This window comes from Cygnus olor, chromosome 2 (assembly GCF_009769625.2).
Source record: "Cygnus olor isolate bCygOlo1 chromosome 2, bCygOlo1.pri.v2, whole genome shotgun sequence".
Lineage (NCBI taxonomy): Eukaryota > Metazoa > Chordata > Aves > Anseriformes > Anatidae > Cygnus > Cygnus olor.
The window spans coordinates 40,649,349-40,668,980 of NC_049170.1; the positions used below are offsets into that span (position 1 = coordinate 40,649,349).

The following is a 19,632-nucleotide window of genomic DNA, read 5'->3' on the forward strand; positions in this document are numbered from 1 at the left end:
TTGCCCTTTCTCATTTATTCTCTCTTTCACCTGAATTCAGCACTGTCCTGCACCAGAGAGCTAAGCCAACAAATGGAAGTTTTCAAGCTAACTTAGAGCTCTTCAGTAAGAATAATAAACCAGTTCACTGAAACGCCTTGCCAAGCAGCACAGAGAGGTTATGTCTCTAGGTGTCAAAAGTGGCTGGGGTTTTATGCAAATGCCCTGTCGTCACAGCTAAGTTCTCTGTGGCTTTGTGGAGTTAAGGCAGTGTGGTTATTCCAGATCTCCACTCAGCATGTTTCCATGGCAAGCTCAGAGATAGTAGCAAGCGGTGTTTACATGTTGTGCCCTTAACTATTTTAAAAAGAAGATAGTTTTACAAGCCTGCTGATTGTAAACCGCCTGGTAGGAAAAGGTTGTGGTTCGCGTGTATGACAAGTGGAAGAGAGGCCGAAGATGCTGGCTGAGTTTAAAGGAGGAGAGAGGGTGGGGAGATCTGGAGGGGAAGCTTGAGTGACAGTAATGGGACTCCGGGGAAGGGATGATAGCTGGTTGGGCGTTTTGTGGCAAAAGCAGCGTGCTGCTGTGTGAGCCCGGAATAGTCTGGGCAGGGAGGGCAGGGTGTTGTCTGAACGTGGCGATGAGAGGGAGCGCCTGGAGTCCTGAGGGGAGGGACTCTGGGATGTTGTGTGGTTGTTACAGGCAAGGAAGAGGGAGAACTGAAGGTGGCAGGAATGTGCAGGAGCCTTGGAAATAGATGTTCGCTTTCCTTTATGCGTCCTTGGGAATGGCGCAGCTACTCGCTCATGCGGGGCTGGTGTTTGTTCTCGGGGGTGGTGGGGAGCAGGGGGAAGCCAATTTGGCCGTGACTGTTGCTTTCAATCCAGCAAGACAAATTGCCTTCTCAGACTACGGCTTCCTCCTAGCGCTTGGCACGCCACGTTTGCAGAGGGTCCCCTTCACTTCTCAAGCTGGCTAGCAGAGTAAAGGGGAGAGTCCTTTCCACCACCTCTGTGTGGCTGGCATCTCCGTGCGAGTGTGCAGCAGTGCACCTGTCTGGGCTCGGCACACGGAGCCTGCCTGCTTTCCTGTCCCTGCACCAGGGTGTCTGTCCTGCTTGGCGTGAGTGGGCTGGCGGGAGGCTATAACCGAGCGCCTCTCTCGTACGTGGTGTTGCAAACATACTGCGACGGTATGTCTGTAAGGTGTATGTGTTAACTGCTGTCCCACACAGCGACTTACCTTTGTTCCTTCTCGCTTTTATTGCCACAGGATTCAGAAGGAATTGGCTGACATCACCTTAGATCCACCTCCCAACTGCAGGTTGGTGCCGATTCCGTCCCCGGGGAGGGCGGGGGAAGGAGAGGGGTTGAAAAGTGCTGCTGCTTGTTGTAGCTGTCCTCGGAGGTTCTGGATCGAGCAGAGGAATGGCTGTTTAGCTGACGGTGCTTTTGTGAATTCTTGGATGATATTAAATGGTTTCCAGGTGGGGGGCCTCCAGAGATTGTTATACGTGTGTTGATATGTGTTTTCTGTCTGCTTGGGGGTTGTTTTGGTTTTGTTTTCTAACAATTGCATTTTTATCTGTCAGACTGCTTTGTGTGTATGTTTCTGAAACTGGCCTATTAAGAAGAGTGTGAAAACTCTCCTCTTGTTGTGTTTTTTTTTTTTTTCCTGGTTTATAAGTCTAATGCCTGACTGCACTGATCTTATGTAAATTAAAGTCCTGGCAAGGAAGCCAAAAATAGTAATATGCTATGAGCTTTTTAGCTCAGAGTTGTGTTTTAAACAGTAACTTACAGTGAAAGAGAAGCGTGAATTTGTCACTCGGTGGGTGCCCTACAGAAGCACGCGTGTTAACTGATAAAATAACACGCGGGGTTGTTCGGTTGCCCTTTATGGAGCAGCTTGTTTTTAAGTATGTTTTAGAAACGTGTACCTTTTGTTTAAAGCTTCTAGCAGGTTGATTCAGTGGCCCGAGCCTCGTAGCGTTCGGGGAGGAGACAGCAGTAGTGTAACATCCTTGGTTGTGCTTGTTCATTCAAGAGGAAAGTTGCTTTCAGTCTGGTTTGTGTTCGCTGTTGTTGCCAAAGCACAACTCTGTTCCTATCTTCGTGCTGCACCTGAACTGGGTTTGAGGCCTTTTGATGTTGGTAATAGCAGCAATCAAAGGAAATTCTGTGTATAAATAACTATTTAAGTTGGCCTCTTTAGTATTGAGTTGTCACCCACAAATGCACGTGAAGCTTTTATTGAAGCTTTCTGCTGCTGTTAGTCTGCAGGGCAGCACTGGCACAAGAGTCAGCCTCTTTCAGTACCAGTCCTGAGGATCGTAATTAGTTCAAGCTGGGATGGAATGGCGTATGTGAGTACAGTAGAAGTCTAGGCTGATACTAAGATTTTTGTGCTGTTTGGAAGATAACTGATGAGCTCTGAAATCTGTAGCTATGACAATATTGTTTCGGTGACGTTAATGACTACCTGAGTATTAAAAGAGCTTCCAGCTGTTGGGTTGGAAGTGTCTGTCCTGTCCGCATCCTGACTCTGTGTCAGGATGAAGTCTGCATGCTTCCCCCTCCTCCTCCCACCATATCCTGATTTTCGTGGGAAAGAAACCCAGAAGCATGGCTCAGAAAGGCACTGAGCCTGCCTCGCTGTGTAGATAAGTGAGCCGGGATGATCAAGGGGCCAGGACTGCAGTCTGAATTTAGTGAATCTATCCAAAAGTTGTGGTTATGTACAAATACGTCAGATTGCAGGCTTCATCTAAAGGTTTGTGTAAATAATATTAGAACCCTGATTTGTCCCTGTTTCAGTTGGCACCATTCACAGGTAAAGATGAGCTAGCAGACTACCTGTCAAAATCGAATGTGTTTGTGAATTTTTTTATTAATTACATTAACAGCTGAGGATAATGCAGGCCTTGAAGTGCATAGTAAGCTTGTCTTGTTTCAGTCTTTATAAATATTTGTAACAGTAATAAGTAGTTCATAGTGCAGGTAGCGATGATTAATTCTCACCCGTAATGTAGTTGTAAGTATCCTGCATTCCTTCCAACCTTCCAACGAGTGACAGTGAAGGTGGCAACCCTTACAGATAACGCATGAAACTGGCGTAACTGGTGTGGTTGTTACTGTCTCTTAATATGTTGATAGGTAGGAAAACATGAATGGAGAGGTTTTTGTCTGCGTGTGACCAAAGGAGTTTTGGTATTGCTCATCTTGGGGTGGAAGCCATCCTACTTCAATAAAGATAGTGCTGAGAGCGAAGAACAGCTCTGCTCACAGTTAACGAGGCTCGAGTTGCGCACTCAAGCACAGGGAGTTTGCTTCTGCAGCAGCTGTTTTGTGAAAGGGCAGGCAGGTGCCGATTGCCACAACAGTGAGATGAGTTTCAGCTATCGCAGTTACGGGGAAAGTTCACCTCTTGTGGAAAAAGAAATAGTCAGTTTGTGAGCGTGAGAACGTCGAGCAAGTGAGAGAATCTAGTTGCTGCACGATGTTTGAGGTTGCCAGAATTTGCTCTGGGGAAGCCTGCTAACAGTATTGCTGTTCCCCCCCTCCACACACACACTTCATATGAACTATTAGCATGCTGTGAGCGAGGTATTAAAAACATAGTTTTGTACCTTACTTTCAATTTCCCTCCTTCCTATCCTCACCTTTACTTTGACCTCAAGCCCCACATCCCTCTGCTGCGTTTGTGCTTCTACACATTTTTTCAGGTGTCGCTGGAGAGAGGGTGATGTTCCTTTCCTTTTGGTTATCTTACTCTCTTCTGCAAGGCTAACCTCAAAACTTAAATATTGAGGGAGCTACATATGCTACAAGGTACTACCTGTATGCTATCAGTTATAGGGGTGCCAAAGTCTCAGATGTCACCTTTGAAAATGTGTGTCTGAAACTGTATCCTGTGTTGTTTTGGAAATGTCATCTTTTTTTTTTTTTTTTTTTTTAACTGGTCGTACAGCCCAGACCATCTTTCTATTCTCCCCGCGTTCTGTGCAGTGCCTTGTGTTTGATAGCAGTTTGTGGTTGGCCATGCTTTAATTTTTGGCCTCGTTGCAAAATGCTGTTCTTCTTGCAGTCTTATTGCAGTAATGGGAGTTCAAGATATTTAACGCATCCCAGAGCAACTCTGCATATTGAAAGAAAAAGCTTTAGGTTGTAAATGATTTTTAGTAAAAACTGTTTTCTTCGTATAAAACACCACATATAAGATGCAATTACGAATAATGAAAACCATTTGATATTTCAAACAAAATAGCTTAGAAACAAACGAGTTTCATTTTTATTTTTGTAGTTTGCAGTGACCATATTTTCATGTGTGTAACCCACAGATCAACTGTTTAAAAAAAAAAAGAGAACACACTCAACACCCTGTGATTGAGCAGCTGTGTGGGTTTTACACACATGTGGGTAATATGAGGGGAAGTTTATCCCAGAACTTCCTCTCCCCTCAGTAGTTTCCTTGCTTCTGGTTTTCCATAGCTTGTCCCTGTCCCGCAAATGCTTACCTGGTGCTGTTTCAAAATAGGTTTCAGACTTGAAGGTGTTTTCTAAAAAAGATTTATTTAATATACTTCGTAATGTTGTTGTGAATGTTCCTGATGGAGTTAATGCTGTTCCCGTCAGGGAGCTGGTGTAGTGTGTGTGCAGCATTTGGCTGATTCTGAATGGCTCTTACTACTTTTTTATTTTTTTCCCAGTAGATTAGCATTCTAGAGATCCTTAATTTTCTGTTGTCTGCAAGATGACTTGACTTCTGATATTAAGTTATGAAAGTTAAATGTGGCTTTCAAATTCAGCAGTGGTTAGTGGTTCAGATGAATGGGAGAATAACTGTTCGGACCTAAGACATTTTAAATCTTTCAAGAGGGTACCTGGTGATTTCTTCTCCTATTTTGTGCTATATCAGAAAGCTACACTCTTGTTTTAGAACTCAAGGTACCCAGCGACACTGAACCTCTGGTCTTACGTGTGCGTTGGTGATAGCAGTACGGCGTGTCTTTGCGTTGGGTCGTGGAAGTCTGCGCCAGCACCTGTCTGCAGGCATCAAAATGCATTTCCACCACACTGTGTAGGCAGACCTTATCTCTGTGCGTAGGTAACGCTTGTGAGTATTGTGCCAAAGCCTTGGTTCTATCACTGTGATGAGGTTTCCAAAGCTTTAACAGAAATTAATTGAAGTTTAAATACTGTTTATACTCTTTATGTCATTTATTTGACCTCCGTATCAAAGCATTTCCTGAAAGTAAATCTGCTAATTGCTGTGGGGTTATGAAATAAATGTTTTTCCCCATTTTACAGAAGGGCTCACAAAACCGAGTGACTTGTCCAAGGTCACACAGGAAGTCTGTGGCAAAGTGGAGAAATGAATGTAAATCTCCTTTGTTTCGGGCTAACTTGCAGCTGAGCTGTTCTGCTCGAACTGTGAGCATCGGTTGTGTTATGAGCAGGGCTTTGAATTTCTGCTTTATTGGGTGTCTGGTATTGACTGTGTGTAAGCATGGTAATTTAATGTTATTTTTCCCATCTGTGTAGAGGGACCGAAATGGATATTAACTAGAATTAATGTTTTTAATCTTTCTTACCCAAACTGAAACAAGTTTGTCTCCACATGCCTCATTTAAGTCCACATAGGCAAGACCAGCTGTTACTTAAACAAAAATAATTTTCAAATCTTTACTGAAGGAGACATTTGCCTGCAAGGCTTACCATCGCTTCAGAGTGAAATGCTATCACGGATTCGTTATTTAAATAATAATAAAATACAGTTGTGTTTCCTGGCTCCTTCAGCCCAGTCTTTGTAAATTCACAGAATAAGGTCCAGATCTCCCTGAGAGTCTTGTGAAAGCTAACTGTCAGCACTTAATAAATATATGTCTCAGTATAGATGGTGGGGAGCAGTGCTCTGCACTGTAATATGTGGAATATTCATAGTTTTCAGAACTTCGCAATGTGGAATTAGGATCTCTTGGCTAGAGAGAGGTCTGCAGAAAACGTGTGGCTCAAAGGCTGTTTTGAACTCAGTAATATCTTATTCTAATTAATATATTTCATCTACATACTGTGGAAGTCTAGCATTTGTTTTGATTACATTTGTTTTTACAGTGCTTGTAATTTTTTACAAATGTACTTTGTCAATGCATCCAGCTACAGTAATGCTTTAAGAGCTTTTGCTTTCAACTTTAGCGTATTATCGAAGGGTGGATCGTCACTGTTAAATTATAATATTGGGCTTTTAAAATTATTTTCATGCTTGGAATAGTCCTTCCTGTGCATAGCCATGTTCTAGCGTAAACTTTGGGGTCTTACATTTTGTAATTAAAAATTGCAAAATAATTTCATTAAAATGGGTTTGTTTTGTTTTTAATACACACACAAATTCTTAGAGTAAGAATGACACAAATTCTGCTTTTTCTTCCTTGAAAAAAAAAGGCAAAATAAATGAATAAAAAGCCAAACTGCAGATCATTTTTAATGACAATTCTCAGCTTGAAAAAGCAATTTGATCACTCTTTATTTTTAATTCTTCCCCCCTCCCCGTTGTTTCTCTGAAATGCCAGTATTTTCAGTGAGAACTTTCCAGCCACAGGATAGGAAGGACCTTCGTAATTAGAGCTGTGTGCAGCTGAAAAATACCTTTTGTCACACAAACTACCAGTGGTTCACCATTCCCTCCCCCCTTTGTTTGGCGCACGATCCCTGGAGAAATAACTCTTCCTTTCGAAGCGGTGCATTAACTAATTCAGAGATCCTCCGCAGCTGCGTATGGGCTGTCTTGCAAAGCAGAAAAATAACACCGGTTAGATACGTGGTGAATTCCGAGCGTACGGAGGTAGCAGCTCCTGCAGGCAAAGTCCTCTGCCTGGTGTGCTCAGACAATAGCAGCACGGGGGCAGCTCCTTTGCCGCAGATTGATTAGTTAATATTGCAGGAATTTGCGTTTCTGAAGATGTTCCTGGTTTCATTGGCTCCCTTTTAAAAAAAAAAAAAAAGCACGTTTTAAGGGCGAGGCTGCTGGGTCCTGTGGCAGGAGCTGGCTGATTGTGTGGTAGGTTTTGTTTGGCACATCCCGGCTTGGCAATTCCCCAGCGAGCTGCGCGCTGTGCTCCCGCATGCCAAATATCGGGACGGTGAATCTTGAGAGCGGCTGTGAAATTGTAGCACGGCTAAGAACAAAGAGGGTCAAAATCCCTCCTGTGCACACTCTCTTGTAACCCACTTAATTTTATTATTTGACTTTCAGCTTTGCTGCCCTTGGAGGGCACTGTGCAACTGTACTTATTACGCTGCAGATACGTTTTATCTGACAAATTCTGCATTTCGTCTTGGCTACGCAGTCTTTAATTTGGTTTCGTTTCAGTTGTATTCCAGATCTGCACGTCTAGGTCTTGTGTTGGATATGTGCGTGTAGCAGTGGGTGATATGTCTGGTTTTGTTTTAGGAAATATTCCGGATGTGTGTATGGCACTTCATAGACATAAATGGGAAACGTGGTGCGGGGGTATTTACGCTCAAAGGGCTCCAATCTCTCCTGTCTTTTACGTAAAGACAAAATTATCCACAGAGGGAGAACTGACTGGTTTGGGGCGTTGATGAAGTGCTAAGGGATGTTTCTGCATTTGAGGGTTTCACCGGGGGCAGGCTGCTGGTGGCTGAGAGCGCAGTGGTTTCTGCCGAGCCGCCGAGGTGCAGGCTGCCAGGACGCCAACTTTGGCCCCGCTGTGGAAGAGGGCTGTTCTGGGAATGAGGCAGAGAGGGCCTGCACCCAAACCAGTCACAGGAATAAGGTTACTGGGGAGCTCGTGCATAGTGCAGCCTCTGCCTGTGCTCTTCTATAACTGTACGTGAAAGACCAGTCCTCCATACAGCACCCCTCTGCAAGTATTTAATGTACCAAACAAAAAGGATCCTTCTTTTCATGTGAACAGGTTAAGAGATTATTGCACATCTGTGGAGACTTGCACACCACGTATGAAGTTAAGGGCTCTGCTTTCTCCACCAAAGAAAGTACTTTGAGCTAAATTAATGATGTAATTTAGTCATTATAGTAGAATCTTGCCAATCTGTACATTTATTTGAATGAAATAAGTTTATGCTTATTTTTCCCTCTGAGGCTTAACAGTGGAGGTCTAAATGCTAGCTTCATTATTTTACAAGATGAACTAGAGAACTTGTATTGTCAAGTACTATAAATAAACTGAAACTGTCAAAATAAACACCGTACTTTGGAATTCAGAGGGGTTTTCTTGTTTCTCTTGCCAGTTTGCAAATTTCAGCAACACGCAGTTGGTCTTCCAAGGCATTTGTGGAAAGCGTAATGGTTACTACAGTGCATTTAATATATATTTTCTGCGCGTGAGGGGCTAATTGACATCACCAGGAGAATATATCACAGATCTGTATGCTTAACTGCAACATCCAGCATGCAGTGTTGTTTTCTTTATTAAGCTGCACTCCCTGTGGTGGGAGGTGGGAGAAAAAAGGAGAACGGGGCATGCAGATTGTAGCTCGTAGCAGACGCAGTGCTTGATTTTTACATCTCCTCCCCATTTCCTCCACGACTTCACAGCTGAAAATATAGATCAGGTAAGATTAAGTTGAGCTGTTTTGAGAGCTGGGCCCAGGCCAAGTTTTGGCAGTTCATTTCTTTAAGAGAAAATACAAAGTAATTGGATTAAAGAGGCTGTACGATTAATGGTGTAGAGACCTGTTAAATTTCCTTGCCTCTGTATTTCTGTGAATCAGCGCAGAAGTGAGGGCTCGATTCTTCCAAGGGCTTCAACTTTTAGAGCCAAAAGTGTAAACCAAATCAGCGCGTTAATATTTCGCCCTTCCTTTGCGTTGTGCAAATGATTGTTTGAGATGAGTGGACCACACTTACCTTTGGCTCTGGAGCTGCTGGCCTTGCCGGAAACTAAAGAGTCTTGAACTGGTGCTGAGAATTGTAAAGGCAGTAGCAAATGCTGTTGGCTAGAGCAGAGGTGCTTCCTGTGGTAGGTAGACTGCTAATATTTCATGCTCTTTCTGCTGTGGATGTCTCAGCAATAGATTCTTGCCAGTGAAGCTAATTCCAGCCTCTATTAAGGAGAGATCAGGAGAAGGGTCTTTTTTGTTGTTGTTGTTCTTTCTTTCTTTCAGTGCCTAGTATCCTACAGAGAGCTGCACACAGGAGTGAAAAGACCTACAAACATTAAAAATTAATTCTGAAGTTATAGGTGGCTTTTCAAAATAGATGAATTGATGAGAAGAAGGAAAATACTTCTGGAATGGCCTCAGAATCCTGTCAGATTTTTAGGAAACAACAGCAAAGCTTCAGGATTTTTATACGTGGAAGCCTACCAGCGTAACTGTATAAAATGTTTCACATGCAGCTTGAATATCTCCACTGTAATTTGAAGGTGCTAATTTAGGTGATCGCTGTTATGGGTATGCCATATGTTTGAAATTTTAAAGTGGACAACTTCTTGAAAGTTTCAGTGTATTACTTGGCATTCTGAACTAGTATAGGCTGCCCTGAGAAGTGCACTGTAAATGGTGGAGAAAGTGCAGTATATTTAATTAAAGCAGGGTTTAACTCTTGCAGATGGTTTTGAAGGATCGCTAAAAAGCGCACAGTTGTAATAACACAGTTTTAAAGCAATTATATCAATAGGGTAGTATACCACAAAAGGTCATTTCATCAGAAGTTTCTGATCAATCAAACTGATAGTTGTAATACCCTATTTGCACATTATTTCCTGTATGTCTTGGTAACCTTTTTAAAGGAGATACATTAGGCGGTGCATGCAAGCATTTATAGCTGGTGTCCTCCGTAAGCTCCTAGTAAATTGTTTATCAATAAGAATTGTCTAATTTGGTTTTTGATGAGGTAATTCTTAGTTTGGGAATCTCGTCATGTTTTGTAGTGCTCTGGCTTCTGATAAAAGTATTTATGCTTGGGGGACAATGGGAGAGAGGGAGAAGACAGTGCTTTAAATGGCTGTGCCGACTGAAATCTCAGAATGTCATGAATCTGACTGGAGTTCTCAATTGCATTAAAGCTGTGTCTTCATTTTTCCTTCCTACTTCAAATCATACAGCATGCTCGTGAGCTAGGAAATCAGTCAAGAAGATGTGTGCTAGCTACAAGAATGACCTAGGAGATCTCTGACTAGGAAAGTAACTGGTGTCAGGCCTTCGGCTTATTCTTCAGCTGCTTGTCTTTTAGTTACATCCCAGGATTTACGTCCCTAGTGAAATTTTAATGCTTTCTTTAGAATAGCATTTTTCCGATTTGTTCTATCCACTCTTTCCCCTTATGAGGTTAATTAGGTTGGAGGCGTTGGTGAGACCGAGAGGATAAATGAATTGTAGGTGAGGAATGGAAAGGGACATAAAACCACTCAAGGCAGAAGGGCATTACGTTCCCGTGGACAGCCAGACTGTGCCAGACCTTAAAGGTCCATGTGAGAGACGGCCCATCAGGACAGCTGAGGCAATTTTGCACTGGATGCTGAAAGAAACAGTTGTGGCAAAGGTGGAAGTCCTCCTCTTGAATGAATGGGGACAGCCATCCGTGGGTCAGCCTCTTCTTGAGCATGAGTGACTTTTAAAAGCAGGTGAGCATATAAACCAAAATAGTTTTTTGCTGTGCTGCTTGTCTTAGGCCCCTACCTGGGAGGTAAAACATCCTTAGAGCAATAAAGTCAACGTGTTTATACAGCCTTACAGTGCTTACGCTGCTCTGTAAATCGAGAAGGCACAACCTGCTATACCTCGAAGAATGCAACATGTGTAACAGGTGCCCAGCTGCGTCTTTGCAGGCCTCCTGAAACTGCTGTGTGAGCTGCATGTGGCTCTTGAGCTGTGGATTGTCCTCCTGTGCATGTGTAAGAGCATGAGGGAGATGTGAAAAAACCAACAGTGAGGAGGGGGAGAAGTAAATTAGGGGAGGGATAGCATGAAGGGAGCAGAGGGAGATAAAGGCAGAGGTAGAAATGGAGGGAGGAGGCAGAAGGGGGAGAGCAAAGCAAGTAGGCAAGCAAAAAGGGGTAGGAAAGTTCAAATATCCCTTGAAACTCAGTAGCAAGCAAGTAGACTAATGTTAAAGTTAGTAAGTTCCAGGTTTATTTGTTGAAGGCCCTGTGAACCTTCAGTTCCCGAAGGAGCGCACCCTGCTTTTTTGTACCTACTGGCAGAGAAGTACGGTCAGAGCTGCTGTTTGCTAGATCCTGTAATGCTAGAATCGGGGCTATTCACAGAAACTGCTATGGGTTTGTTTCAAAGCAGATGACCAGGCCTTCTGCACAGTGGAGGCAGGTAACATCAGCACACTCAAAACTGGGCTCCGCAAATTCACGGCCAACAGGTTTGTAAATGGCCATAAGGAGAGAAGCCGGGGAGCGCCTTCAGCACCCCAGGGCAGGGGCTGTGGATGCTGTGGGAGTACAAGGGGAGGGGATTGGAGGCAGGGGCCACAATTGCATATTCTAAGTAGCATCTGCTTTTACCACTCTAGGATACTGAACTAGATGACCACCAAATAGTCTTTTTACTTTCTACATGGAGCACCCACAAAATCCTCAGTTTCTGTTCTCCTGCCCTCCTTCCCACATCCCAGTGTCCCTCATCCCAGTCTGCGAACTTTAGCCACATAAAATGTTTAACTTCTGCCCTTTATGGAAAGGTCCCTGCCTCTCTTCTTTTTACACTTTGCCTTTTAAAGTGAGCCCTCGTTTCCTGTCACTCAGGCACTTCTCCTTGCTTTTGTGAAGGGTTAACCTTCATGCGTTAGTCTTGCTGAATTTAGACTGTAAAATTTTCAGGTCAAAGGACTTCTTTTGTTTTTGTCAGTGTTTGCAAAGTGGTATGTAAATTTCCAGCTACGTTTAAATGTTCTTTAATAATAAAATAGGTTTAGTCCTTGGGCTCGTAGATGTCTCCCTGTTCCCTCTTCCCCTCCAAGTTAAGTTCTGCTTATGTTGTGATGTTGCTTTTTTTCTTTCTTTCTTTCTTTCCTTTCCTTATCTGATCGAGGCAAATAAGCGAGTTGTTTTATTCAGCAGCTATTGTATTATCTCGAATACGTGATTTGGTTATTTTCCGGTTTTATGCACATCCAGGTTAACACAGCTGTTACGTTGTGATACTGCTATGTTGTGGCAAGATGATGGGTTTTGAGATGTATCAGTGTTGTGTTTTGGTTTGGTTTTCCTGTTTTGGTTTGGTTTTGTTTTTCCTGGATAGTAGCAGAAATAATGAAAGTGCCCAACAGCTAATCCCTTTCTTTGCTGTCTTTGTGCTCCTACTTCACCTTCCACCTCAATAACTGGAAAGACTGTAACTATTTGTTAGGGAAATATTAGTTAAATTGCAGAGCTATTACGTGTACTGAGACATTCCAATTCCAAGTACTTAGTATTCAGTGTGTGTGCTTAACTTCTAATGACTATAAATACTCTGTTACATTTGAGGTTTTGTAATGTATCAGGTATGTCTTGTAGATAATTTTTTCCACAGCAAATGCGAATTTTCTAGTCCATAGATGGTGCAAGCTGTGCTTTGTACATTGCTTTATCAGGATTTTTTGCTCTGCTTTTCACAGCAGAGTTGTCTTTATGAGGAGATGTAAAGTTCAGACAAATAATTTAGCATTGAGATTGCTCAGGTACGTGTTTCATTGCAGTGGTAAGTGTCAGAGACCTGGCAGTTTAGGGCATCTTTGGTTGCATCTGGTACCTATCTGGTACTGGGTTTTGTCAGGGAAGTCTGAAAAATGAGGTTTGGGTAGTGGAGCCTTTGGCTTTGCAGTGGGGATGCAGTACACTGGCAGGGTCTAGATAGAAGCTGGAATAAAGGGCTGAGGGCAAGCGGGGACATGCTGTGTCTCTCACGGCTGGCTGAACAGCTGGATGGGATTTGTTAGTGGTTCACAGCTTGGCTCAAAGAGAGATAAGGAAGCAGCACTGATTGGGGTCTGGATCTGGGAAGGAGAACCGTGTGTTAGCTAGTGAAGCCTCTTCATTCGCAGCAGTCTTCATTGACTTAGAATGAATGGGATAGGGAAGGGCAGAGCTGAAGTTAGTGACTAAACTACGGCACGCAAGGGGCAACTGAAAATATGGGATGAGGTTAGATGTGGCCCTTAGGAGCAGAGAGCAAAAGGGAGAAATTGCATTTTGCCAGGTCCCTTTCCAGTAGTAAACCTGCCAGTCTCTTGCACAGATTCTCAGCTCCCTCTGTGCTCATCTCCCGGGCTATGTCTTTGTTGCAGTCTAACGTACACAAGTCACTGCAATGGCCTGAGTTCTGCAGAAGAGAGCTGGTGTGCCTGTTCTGCACCGTGGAGCTTCCCCTCTTTCTGCACACCATCACAGGCTTGTAAGGAGCTGTGCTGGTGTCTTCCTGCCTCCTTGCCCTGCCGAGCTGGGCAGGCTCTGGACCGTTCTCCTTCCTGTGGTCACACCGATCCTTCTGCAGTAAGCCATAGCATCTGGCAAACTCTGCAGCCCGCATCTGCGGGGAAACAAAGAGGCAAGGTTCTCCTGTTGGCAGAAATAAAATGTTTATGAGGAATTTAAAAAAAAAAAAAATTGACAGAACCTTTCTTGTGTTATTAATTTACTTGCAAATGAAGTCGCACTGATCATCTGAACTACTGAATGTGTATATAGATTATTTTTTCAATTGTTTAAATATTCACATCATGAATCAAAGGGAAGGAGGAATGCGTTTTTAAAGTACGTGGGGTTATCCCAATTGACAATTTGAGTGCAAGGTATGCGTAAGAATTGGCATTTATCATCTTTCTTTATGTGGTACTCTTTGGTCATTGGAAAAGTGTATTTTATTATCTTAGAAGGGTTGTAGTCAAAAGGATGCTTTGAGGTTCTTCACTTTGGGGTTGTGAGGACATCTGAAAAGTACAGTAGGTGAGCCTGTATGTACACACAGTTGTGTACACCAAGCAAATGCAGTGATCTTTGGTCACTATTTTATCAGTCGTTCACTCAAGTGCACATTAAATGCCATATCTAGAAGTCATCTGTTTACTGTTTTAGTAAATGCTTTATTTTCCGAGAGAGAATCTCATTTTCTGAATGTTAAATTAGTAGTGAAACTGTGATGTTTGCTTAGATTGGTTTTCCTGAAAGATAATGTGTCATATCCTACTGACACCCTAGGTCAAGGGCTAAATTTCAGCCCTTGCTGAAGCTAGTGAATGAACTGTGTCCAGAAACAAGTGCTTTTGTGTGTCTCTATGTTCATGTTAATAGAGTTCAAGGTCACCAGAAGAGCTGTGGGTTTTAATTTAAGTCTTATTTACCCATTCTTTCTTAGTGTCAAACTCTTCACTGAACTACTTGAGCACCTGACTGTTTCATGTACATCCAGAGATTTTCTTTTTCTCAGCTGGTTATATGCAAGTAGGGTAATCATTATTTATTTAATTAATTATTCTTCATTTCTTAATTATGCTGAGGCAGCTGAGTGGAAGAGTGCACCTTGCTTTTGGTTTCTGGAAGAAAGATTTCTTTTTTTTGCTTAATGCGCTGTTATTACATAGGGTTATTCTCTGTTAGGGATTATATGATATGCAGTGATTCTTCCAAGGGGTCATGTGTGTGATCTCTGGTCAGTAGAGAAAAGCTCGCACTTTTGACCTTTACGTCTCTTTGGGCCCATTAGTTCTTGGACATAGTGGTGCTTCTAAAATTGCTTAATTGTTCCAAAGAGATCATTTGTGCTTACTCTGTTATTGCCATTTGATGCTCTCTCTATACACCCTGCCAAAAAGCACGGTATATTACATTTTAATTGTTATGTAAAGCAGCCATAAAACAAACCATGTGGTTGTGCAAGTGTATTTGAAATCTTTGCTATTGGCTACTTCTGTTTTTCCCCTTTATGTCTCTAACTTCTACATTTATAGTTTTGCCACCACAGGGAGCTAATGAAAAGCAAACATATAGGCTGTTTGTTTAAAAAATAATAAAAATAATGCCATGCTCAAATTCATGTGGCTTACTTACTCGTATTTATTATCCTGTTCCACAGTGTAAGAAAAGCTAGAGCGTGCGGTGCTGTTCTGGGATATGAGGGAAGGGTGAGGGCAGGGATTGCTTTTTGCCTCTGTGCATTAGTTTGACTGTTATGGTTCTCTGATTTTTAGGGAACTTAAACAATTGTAGAGTGAATGAGCATATAGCAAACAAGGGAAAAAGATAAACGCATGTGCAGTAAGACATTGACATTTTTTCCTAATACTTGCATGCCTGTAGGGGATCAGTCCTGTGTGCATCCTTAGCACCCTCACTGGATTATGAAAGGTAATTTATTTTGTGTGTTCAGTTTTCTCTTTGCAACTTAGTACTTAGTACTGAAGAAAACAAAGGCTTAAGTTACCTTATTTTATTTTATTTATTTATTTATTTATTTTTACTCTTTCTGTACCTCTTCTGGTGGTTGTAGGAGTAGAACCGCATGTCTCAGGAGTGAAATTATTAAATGCATATATTTATTAAGGGTCTGACTTTCAACATTAGCTGTTTACAGTAAGAGTACTTGTGGAGATGATGAGTCTCTTGATCATTCTTAGCCCTAATGGGAGAAGTGTTTAACAACAGCGCATCAGCCGCTGGGCAGCCTCTCTTACAACTCTTCATCTACATCGGTCACAACTGCTGAGATATTTTTAATGGATAGATTTTCTTAGTTTAGGGTGGTGTTCTGCTTTAATTGGAGCTTGCATAGCTTAGATGCTGCTTTCCACTGTTCAGAAAAATATCTGAACTCGATTGCCTTCCTCGTATACTATGTGTGCTGGGGATGCATGCAGACTTGTTGGGGGTGGGCTCTGCTTGGATTTAAGGAACAGAAACAAACTGTAAAGATGAAAAGATGCATAGGAGAGGGAATGTGTGTTTGGATTTTGCCAGCAGTTCAGGAGGAAGCCTTAACAGTAACGAAGGCTCTAAATAGTGCCTTGCTCTACCTCAGTGTGTGTTTTGCAGTAGGTGAATTGTTCAAGAAGAATGAGAACATATTGTAGGTGCCAGGTTTCAACTTTGAAATAAGTGAAGTACCTTTTAGCTTGTTTTTGTTTTGCCCCCCATTTCATTTAACTTCATTTTGCAGATTATGAGGTAATAAATAGTAATTTACAAATTTTAAAACTTCTAGATTATTATCTGTTCATCTATTGTCTGTTCAACAGCTCTGAGAGAACAGCGTTGCATCTGATTTGCTAGTGGTATGTTTATAGTACACGTGTGTACAAACACCCCTTTCAAATTCACTCGCCAGAAAGCAGTTGTATTTCTGAGGAAGTAAGGGGATGTTTTCTGTTTGCTTTTGTCCATCTCTCTTTTTCCCACAACTGTACAAATGTAGCTGTATGGAAAATACTTATTCTAAGATCGGCTTTCCTTTTCTTCAGCATTTAACTTGACTTGCAAAAGTTGTCAGAATTCATATTTTCCAAGCTCTAAACATTGCATTGCCCAGGAGAAGTGCACATAGGAAAGTCTCTTACATGCAGGCAAAACAGACCCCAAGGATAATGCTGACTTGCGACCATTAATCCCAGTGGTACAAATGGCAAGGCCAGTCGTCTTGTCGTGACTGAGACCAGAAGGTATTAGCTGTGGTCAGTGCTGCATTATTTTGTAGCAAAAATACTTTGCTAAAGTGATGACAGAATTCTAGATCTGCTGTTATGAAAGACTGTTTAGGAGCATGTGTGAATCTAAGCAAAGGGGCAGAAGTGGACTAATTCTCTTCTATCAGTCCTAAGCGGCTTGCACTTTGGCTGTGCTGTTACTGTAGCAGATGCTGTTCACTTCAGTTGATGTTGAAGTGAGTTAGTACACCTGTGGAGACGTACAGATTTTGTGTATAAACGTGCAAATGTGTGCGCATACACACAGGCATATACCCCTATTTTATATATGAAATATTATGTGTGTGTGATAGAAACTGTACTTTATCACTCAAGTTTGTTTGAAGATGTATGACATTTTTAGAAAACTCGATTTTAGTATCATCACACTTGATTAGAACGCCTCATTTTGTATTTCAGTCACTTGGGTTTCCTTTTTCCATCCAATACTTCTGTCAGCAAGTAAGAACTAATTGAGCTCTTGTGCCCTTGACTAATCAGAGCAGGCTGATGGCTTTCCCTCAATCTTTGCAGGGTTTTGACTTGGAAAAGTGAACTTCTGAACTGTGGAAGGTCACTTCGTTTCATGAACTGTTTCATTGTCAAAAGTATACCCTTAAAAAAAATCCCAATGATGTGTACTGTCAACAAGAGTTCCTCTGTTCCAGAAATTTGTTTTCAAGTCCTGAAAACTGGTCATGTATAGCTAATGCCTTCTCACGTGTAACTTATGTGTATTAATGATGCTGGTGGAAAGATCAAGGATCCCATGATACTGTAAAATGAAGCACTGTGGTGTAAATGTCTTTTTTTTCCTCAAGTAGCATATTATTTCCCTAAACATAAGATAAAACTAGATTATTCAAAATGAAGAGTTTGTAGTCCTCAGTTAAGTAGCATGACTTAAAAGGACCGTGATCGTGGTGTCTAAGATATATTGGTTTTGTATTTGTCCTTTTGAATTACTACTGTGATTTTCAGTACCTCACCTGAGAGAGTTTCAGCCAAAATAGTGCAAATATGCATAGCACTTGCTTGAATGATGCTTGAGAGATGGGTAGTATTTCCTACAGAAACGGCCAGACTTATCAAGTAATTTATTTTCCTGCATTCTGTGAATTTACTTGGTGCCTGTTTGTTTGCAGCACTGTCTCAGTCATTGGCAGGTGAAGGAAGTCAGAATCATGCCCTGTCAGCCGTGCTGCAGGCTGGCACTGGTTTGGAGGGTGGGTAACCTTTGTATTTAGGGAACTGTCCTATAGCCTAGGTAATGGAGAGCTCTGGAGCTTTTTCTGAGTTGTCCTTTTCTGTCCTGCAATAACTAAATCAAGCAGGATTTCTGCTGAAATTATAACCAATGTCATCAGGTTGTAACCCTGTGACGTCCCTCCAAAGTCTCCTTCCATTGCTTTTGTAAATTGAATGTGTCTCTGTGGAGATCCCTGCTTTATGAGACATTTTGGTTGAAGCCATACTTGTATTTGGTGCAGTTCTCACCCTGATAATAGCAGTTATATGCAAATATAGAGGAAGTTTCCAGAAATGTCTCCACAGACTCTGGCACTGATCCCTTTTAAACCGTTCATCCGTGATGCTGATGATGGCATTTGAAACTTGCTTGTGCTCACAGAGTAAGCAGGAACTGCTGGCTGTAGCTGCTTCTACAATGAAGTTTAAAATAGCGTGCTGAATATATGTGATATCAGAGGTTCGGGTAACATTATACAATAGGTTCTCTTTCTTTGATATCATCCCTTTCCCTCCTGGCATCTTCAGGACACATGCTATATTTTGTTTGGTTAAAGTCTGTGAATTTTATTCTTCAAATATAGGTGTACGAGCATTGACCAGGGGACCATTTTTTCTAATGCTTGTAGCTGTTTTCTGTTGTTCTCTCATAAACCTCGTGCTCAAAATTCATGAAGTTTGAGTTTCTTTACATCCTTCACTTGTTCATCTTTCTCTGATTCTGCTAGTAGACAGCCAAGTTTACTTTGTCTGGAAGAACATAGCCAGGATGAAATACTTCAGTCCTTTATGTAACTGGTAACTTCATGCAGCACTGAATACTCGTGTCGAGAAGAAACTAAATTGGAAACATCTGTTTTGTTTTTCTCATAACATAAGAACAAAGAGATATATTCTATTGAAATCAAAGGTGGCAAATACAAGAGTAATAAAAGGAAGATATTGCATGGATTTTATACTTCTAATTAGACTATGGAACTTACTGTCACAGGAAATTATTGAGGCAAAGAACATAACAGGATTTGAAAAAAGAATTGAGCAGGCATATGGGGGTCATGAGTAGTCAAAGTAACTCTTATTAGTTATGATGATTCTGGAGCAATATTAAGCCAGGCAAGTTAGACTTGAGATGTATTGGAAAGGCATGTTTTTCTTGTGTTCCTTTGGATTAGGCTTGCTTGCCTACAGATTAAAATGTACTTGAATTCTGCACCTTGCACAGAAATCATTTTGTTCAATCCGGGCTTGTACATAAGCAAGCATTTTTCTCCCTCCCTTCTTCCACATACACACATACACACCTGTCTTGTATCTCTTCAGATATTTTCTTTGTCCCTTTCCGTATCCCTTTTCCGCATCCCTTTCAATATCCACTCACGCGAGAAATGACCACTTTGCATTGTATCTGATCAGGTTGCAAGGGAATGCCTACGGAAATGACCTATAAAACGAAGAGCAGAATCCAAACACTTATGAATGATTAGTACCTACACAGAGCAAGAGCCACAAAGTTGATTAAACTTAAGTATGCTGTGATGAGTGAAATCACTATTTTTGTAAAGGAAGCAACGATGGTAGCAGGCTTTTTACCATGTCTTGGCTTTTTATAAGTGGCACTTTAAATTATGGTATTAATTCCACAAAGTGGAAAAAGATCAGGAGTGAAGTAATAAATATGTTAAAAGGTTTGACTATTGTAGTTGACATTTATGCCTGCAAATCTCAGCAGGGCTTTAACCCATACAGTTCCTACAC

At 41.8% G+C, this 19,632-nt stretch overlaps 1 protein-coding gene across 1 annotated transcript in view; it reads left to right on the top strand.

Moving 5' to 3' along the window:
- The window catches only part of UBE2E1 (ubiquitin conjugating enzyme E2 E1), a 44,841-nt gene that overhangs the window by 3,299 nt on the left and 21,910 nt on the right, over window positions 1-19,632 (top strand). Inside the window, 1 exon segment of the mRNA XM_040549941.1 lies at window positions 1,255-1,305. Coding sequence (XP_040405875.1) covers window positions 1,255-1,305 — 51 coding nt within the window.